Source organism: Aquarana catesbeiana, linkage group LG11, assembly GCF_042186555.1.
Source record: "Aquarana catesbeiana isolate 2022-GZ linkage group LG11, ASM4218655v1, whole genome shotgun sequence".
NCBI classification, from domain to species: domain Eukaryota; kingdom Metazoa; phylum Chordata; class Amphibia; order Anura; family Ranidae; genus Aquarana; species Aquarana catesbeiana.
The window spans coordinates 208,513,907-208,521,045 of record NC_133334.1 but is presented as its reverse complement, the minus strand read 5'-3'; the positions used below and the strand labels follow the sequence as shown (position 1 = coordinate 208,521,045).

Below are 7,139 nucleotides of genomic sequence, written 5' to 3'. Positions count from 1 at the left end.
CAAGCCTTGTGCACAAGACTAAATCAACCCAGGAGGAAAACTGGCCCCCCAAATTGGCAAAGAGAGTCAGGGTTGTTTCCCTTATGACTGATGAGAACAGATACTACACTTTTTCTTGATCAAAAGGAAGCCACCAAGCTGTTGATATACTAAGACTGCATATCAGATCTATAACATTTCAAAATGATTATATCTAAGGCTAATAGGTTATACGGATCATGAGCATTTGAAGTGCATTGGTGCAATGTACATATATTAAAGTATTAAAGAACAGCTCTATTATCTATCCTTTCTCATTTCTACCAGTTACCTTGTGGCCTTTCTAGAAGTCACATATTACAAATATAGGTCCTAAAATTAAATTAGTGGAGTCACCTGACTAGGAAGGTGAATGCCACACCTTCTAGACCCTGTTGAAAGGATATGTATATGACTGAGATTTATTATTAGGACTCTCACATCATGGTGGTCAAGTTAAATTTCTATTAAATGAGATGGTTTTACAAAATGTCCCAAAATTAAGAGGCAGGAAGAGATCCCTGACAATACTTTCTAGAATGAAAATGCCACCATGAACCTATATCCTTGTTGATGGGGGGACTCCTTGATCCTATTAGCATTTTGATGAGACAGACTGGTGATTGAAAAAAGGGATAGGAGGTGTGTGTGAATGAAAGCAGTCAGGGGGGTACAAGTAACTTCCTTTGTCCTAAACTGATTTGGCTCTGCAGGTAGCCAGTGAAGAGGTCACAGGAGATTCAGGAAAAGGGGTGGAGACTTTAAGGAGGATAGGTCTATTCAAATGCTATGTGTGGTTTGCCTTTAAATGTCTCCACAGACCTCGCTTTGCTTGGAAAAACTTTTGGATTCTGCACTAGAGGAGTCATCTGTACCACAAACGCAAAAAATTGGTGGTTATCTAAATTCTTTTTAGCGTGAAGGAGACATACCAAGAGTCAACATTTAGACTATGCTCGGTAGAGTCAAGTTGGAAATGAAAGACCCAATGGACTGGCATTCAATGTACCCAGAAAGTGAGGTAAGTTTGTTTTTATACTCAACCTATAACATTCATTTGATTATTTTATATCTTTCTCACTAAATATACATTGAATTATCTCTGAAAACTAGTGTAATCAAATAAATTCTAATGTTGGGTAACGGTGGACAATAGTCATTATTTAGTACTAGTTAAATCCTGTTTTTAAGATTTATCAAGTGCTAAAAATACTCAGCCATTCTGCAGTATTTAAAGACCACATTAGAGAAACACCAGACTAGATAATTGTCACTTTTTAATGCGTCCATATATGGGCTAATTATTAGGGGAAAAAAGTCAATATAGACATTTTTTTGCTAATAATTTGTCTATGTGTGAATGATCATATACTCTTGAAAATCATAGACCGCACATAGCCAGAATGGAATATTCATATAAGGACTTTGTCATTGCATTTGTGGTGCTAAGTTGTCCTGGAATGACCAATTACATTTTCTCACATAGTATGGCTTTCATCACACACAAATCTGTTATATTTGGCTGTCAACTATAGATGGCAAATCTGTTGTAGATAACATTGCCATCAGCAGAGATGCAGAAAATAGGTGTTTTGATATTTTTGCATAGCGAGCTGTACACTCTCTCATATTAGTAGTTCTAAAACGCATGTGACAATTACTTCTAAGATATACAATATATTCTTCTGAAAAGCCTCCAGTAACCTATGTCTTTTCTGGATCTAGGTCCCCTGCCTACACACACACACACACACACACACACACACACACACACACACACACACACACACACACACACACACACACACACACACACACACTTCTAGTTTGTCTACCTTACCAGTTTGTCTATTAACACAGACAGCACTTAAAGATGATTAACACATAGTCTTCGTATTGTTCAATCAAATATAGTTATTTTTTGTTTGGATATTCCAGTAAAATAGCATTTAATTCTTCTAAGTATTTTGTGTGTTAGCCGAATTGTACATTGTATAGCTATATAACTTTCTTTTTTTAACATTGTTTTAAAGTTTTAATGAAATGTGAGGGAACTCAGTCTATAGTTGCATAGGGGCAGTCTATAAAGGGGCAAACTGGCCCCCTTACTGACTTTTTTTTCTTCCAAAATGAATGCCTTTAGACATACAAATGGCAGCTCAGTAACTTATAGTATAGGTTCGGCATGCAAAACACAACATTATAAAGGCAGACTTTCCCCTTTTTTGGAAGGAGTGACCAAACACCTATATAACACTTTTTAGGCACACTGCTGGTATGGCAGCAAGTCCAGCTTGTGAACTGTACTAAGACAAAATATTACAGGGAATACACATGGCACTGCCATTTACATTTGGGACTGCAAAGGTAAAAAGCAATGTTTAGTAGGCAATTAAACATCATTGTTATTCAACACTAGATGTCTGAAAAGTGCAAGTTCATTTGGTAGAGACTGAAGGAAGTGCTGCTTTGTGGGGAGTGTAATCCCTTTATGTATATTACTGCCAACAGGAAAGGCAGACAACACTGTACAGTGATGCTAAATATCTGAGTATGCATATTGCATAGCAATACTAAATAGGAAATGCAAACAGACATTGTAAAAAATATAAAGATATGATATATATTTTCAACTACACATTTTAATAACTGGTAATTTAAGTTTAATACATTGCTTTTAACGACAAGGTCACTTTATTACCACTTCAGTTTTTTCTAGTGTCTCAAAATATGCATTATACAATTTGTTTACATTTTGATATAATCGTAATTACTGACATTTAATCATATGATATAATTGCTGCTAGAATGTAAAAGTATTTTCAGTGTAATGTGTATGATGTTTGTATACTTTGGATATGTTGAAAGAGAACATCTCCCTTTATTATCTTATGTTTATTTTGCTAGGTATATTCTGGAATACATAACATGAATAACGGCCTTCAAAATAATACTTTCATGTCTAGTGATGTCTCAACTGTAACTGCAACAATGACCTACATGAATAATTCCATGGCAGGACCTGTAAGCAGCATCCAGAACCAGAACAATCTGAGTTCTCTAAACTCCCTAGTCCATAATATGGGAGGGCCAACAACATCTTCTTCAGCATCTTCATCTGCTTACCCACTGGGCTACTGCCAGGGAGAAACAGAGTTCCAGAGGGATCCTCGGACCTATCGGAGAAACTATTCCCATGCCAAACCTCCCTACTCATACATTTCACTTATAACAATGGCCATCCAACAGTCCCCAAACAAGATGATGACACTGAATGAGATCTACCAGTGGATCGTTGACCTTTTTCCTTACTACAGACAAAACCAGCAGAGGTGGCAAAACTCAATTCGTCACTCTTTGTCATTTAATGACTGCTTTGTTAAAGTTCCACGTTCACCAGAGAAACCAGGAAAAGGCTCCTACTGGACTCTTCATCCAGACTCTGGAAACATGTTTGAAAATGGATGCTATCTGAGAAGACAAAAGAGGTTCAAGTCTGAAAAATCTAGGACTGCAGATTCAGAAAAAAAAGCCAGCAAACCTGGAGATGAGATGTCCGTTAGATTAAGAGAGTCTCCAGCTGTTTATGATGAGAGTTCCTCTTCACACTCACCAAAAAATGCAATTAACAGTGGAGACAGGGACTCATCGGTGGCAATACCCCAACTGAATGGGACTTCACCAGTGGGAATTAGCCCTAACTCTGAACAAGGCGGGTCTTCGTTACAGATCTTATATCCATTGAGTCTCTCTAATGATGGTTATCTTGGCATGGTGGGAGAAGATGTCCAGATGAAACATGAGCCATTTGTTGGGAGGCACCCATTCTCTATCACACAACTCATGTCTTCTGAAAATGCACACACATACTCCAGTAAAATTGATATGTGTCCAACCACAGATCATCTTGCTCACTACCAGAACTACACTTCTGATTATCATAACATGACCTCTTCGAAAAATGTAATGGACATGCCATCATCCCCTGATGCAGGCTACTATAATAATATGTATTCTAGACCCATTCTGAGTTCTCTGTGAATGACATAAACTTTCATACTAAGCTTTGTTGGGATGCTTTATTTAAACCCATATTAACACAGACATTTTAAATTCTAGACTAAGATTTTAGAATAAAACTAAAAACTGATATACTGGGAATTCTCCAGCTTTTGAACTTTGTACAAATGTAATAAACTGTGTAAAATTAGGTTGCACAGTTGTCATACATGCTTGAAATAGTATAAATACTCTGCTATTTCTAATCCAGTTATTAAATAAATTTCTCGGATTGGTTCAATAGCGCACAATATTTTAATATTTTGGGCAATAAAGTAGAAGTTTTAAAAGATAACTATTGTTGAATTGCACGACTGCCTGCCCTTATTCGCATGGCAATAGGTTTTTTGGTTGACTTTAATTTCCAGTAAAGAAATTAATAACAATTCTCAATCATATCAATTTCATAGTAGTTTTACTGTCTAAAATGTAGACAGATGAAAACTTGTTCTGTTAAACAAGAACACATTTGCACTGAACTTATTGGAGCTTTGCAAATCCGTATTTTACTGTGTGTATATATACTGTATGTCATGTTTGTTTGAATATTTAAATGTTGAACATCTTTTATTTGTTTTAAAAGTGTACCTTTTTTACTTTTATATGCTGCTTGTGTTTTTATTTTTTATATATTGATGTTTCTGCTGTTTCTTAATATTAATATATTTAATTAGAGCTATGGTGTATATTCTTTACCACGTACTGAATTTCCTTTTATTATCACTGATATCTAGTTTCTCGGTGTACTAAAACTCCAGCTAAAATTTATTTTTATAGTTTTAGTGGGTGAAAGAGTTAGAACATCTTTTGGGACCTTATTGTCATATTTCTCTTCTAAAGATGAAACCTAGTGGGAAGAAACCTCCGCAAAATTACCATATATACTCGAGTAATAAGTCGTTCCGAGTATAAGTCGAGGCCCTAATTTACCACAAAAAAATGGGAAAAACTTATTAACCCGAGTATAAGACGAGGGTGAGAAATGTACAGCTGCTGTAAGTGGAAAAGAGGGTCAATAATACCCATTTGCATGCCTCACTGTGCCCATTTGCAGCCATAGGTCCCTTGAACTTCAAACTCGGTAGTTAAGGGTTCCTAGATGCCCCCTAGCTGCAGCCAAAATTTGAGGTCTCTGAACCCAAAGGGTCCCGAAATGACATTGCTGCAGATGGACACAGTTGACCGAATTTGGGGCCCCCGTATCTCGGGGCCACTTAGTGCTAAGAACCCCAAATTTGGTGTGCGAACCCAGTGGAACTAGCACCATAAAATTTCCAAAGCTGGGGTTTCTAGCACCAAGTGGCCCCGAGATACAGGGCCCCAAAAATCAGTTCAGAAAATGTCAAGCACTTTTCTGCAGCAGAGAATGACATTTTCCGAACCGGGTTTGGGGCCCTGTATCTCAGGGCCACTTGGTGCTAGGAACCCCAGCTTTGGATATGTTATGGTACCACTGGGTTTGCATACCAAATTTGGGGTTCCTAGCACCAAGTGGCCCTGAGATACGGGGCCCCAAATTCAGTTTGGAAAATGAAATTTTTTACTGCAGAAAAGTGCTTGACTCAAGTATAAGTCAAGGGGGGCACTTTCAGCACAAAAAAATGTGCTGAAAAACTCGACTTATACTCAAGTATATACGGTAGGTGAGATCCTTCCTTTTGTAGTAGTTTTTTTTTTTGGTAATTGTCACTGGAACAGCTGTCTCAGTTGGGAGATTTCTCTTGTCCTGTTCTAGTGACGATTGTAACATTTTAGATTTTCTTTCACTTTCTGCCTGGGTAGCAATGGTCACCAGGACAGAAGTTAAAGGGAATCTTCTTAAAGCAGTCGCTGAGAGCAAAAAAGCCTAACCAACTCTTTAATATATTCCCACAATACCCAAAAATACATTCTGGATGGACATGTACTTTAAACTAATACAGTTTTTGGCCTGGTATAAAATGGAGATGAATGGCACTGTAGTGATCTGTAAAAATCAAATTCTAGTTTATATAGTTGATTGCCATGGACAAAACCTCCACTAACTAGCCTTAAACCAGCCAAAGACTAGGCTATTTTCTTTCCTGCAACCACAGGTTGCAGGAAAGAAAATTGCTAGATTTGACCAATTGTTTTGATGGGGGAATTCCTCTTGTGCAACTATTGTGTTCTGCAGGCAGGGGAGCCGTCCCTGCCGGGAGAACACAGTGATTGTTAGCGGCTATAATCGCATAAAAAAAAAATCTGACAGGCTGGTTGTACCCAAGGGGATCGATTGATCAACTTGAATACAATCAGCCTGGCCATATATGGTTTGAATCTTGGCCGGTCCCTGTTGAACCAGTCGACATTCGAACCCTCTATGGCCAAATTTACACTATTGAAAGCACATTCCTCCACCAGTATGCACGTGTTTAGATCATTCTAAAATTAAATTTCAAATGTCAAAAACATTTATTTCCAGCATCTTATAGGCGGGCTCCAATCTTGAATTGTCATGGCTACAAAATATAATGTTAAGGTATGCATGTTTTTTTTTGTTGTGATCAGGGCTTTTTTTTTTCTCAGAGAATAGGTGCAGGAACTGCCCCCCCCCCCCGATGTGCTGCATCATAGGGTGGGTATGACCAAATTGCACAGTGGGCGGGTATTAAAGGGGCATTGTAAACCTCTGCCCCCTTCCTAAGCTCACTTCTGTGCCCCACTATCTACAACTCACCTCTGCATCACCATCTATAGCTCACTGTCTGCGCCCTGGTCCACAACTGACTTCTGCACCCCTGCGCGCAACTCATCTCTGCATCCATCATCCAAAACACATCCCTGCATCCCCAATCACAACTCGCTTTGGCACCCCTATTCCAAAGTGTTGGCAGCTTACTTCTGTACCCCCTGCCACAACTCCCCTTTGCGCCCACCATGCACAACTTACCACTACACCTCCTTCCACAACATGCCTCTGCACCCCATCAAAAACTGTCTGCAGCCCACCGCTGCACTTGCTGACTGCAGCTCACCTCTGCACCCCCACCCTTCTGCAATTCACCTCTGCACCCCCTGTTAGCAATTCACCTTTGCACCCC

General features: G+C 38.7%; 1 protein-coding gene across 1 annotated transcript; it reads left to right on the top strand.

The window, feature by feature from the left end:
• The first annotated feature begins 970 nt into the window (after positions 1-970).
• Positions 971-4,059, top strand: LOC141113009 (forkhead box protein A4-like). The gene is made up of 2 exons (XM_073606076.1): positions 971-1,039; positions 2,926-4,059. The coding sequence occupies exons 1-2, from the start codon at positions 971-973 to the stop codon at positions 4,057-4,059; spliced, it is 1,203 nt and encodes a 400-aa protein (XP_073462177.1).
• Positions 4,060-7,139: the final 3,080 nt, after the last annotated feature.

Coding starts and splice junctions, on each gene's coding strand:
- LOC141113009 (XM_073606076.1), top strand. CDS start 971: ATGCTCGGTAGAGTCAAGTTGGAAATGAAAGACCCAATGGACTGGCAT. Junction 1,040..2,925: donor CAATGTACCCAGAAAGTGAG/GTAAGTTTGTTT, acceptor TTATTTTGCTAG/GTATATTCTGGAATACATAA.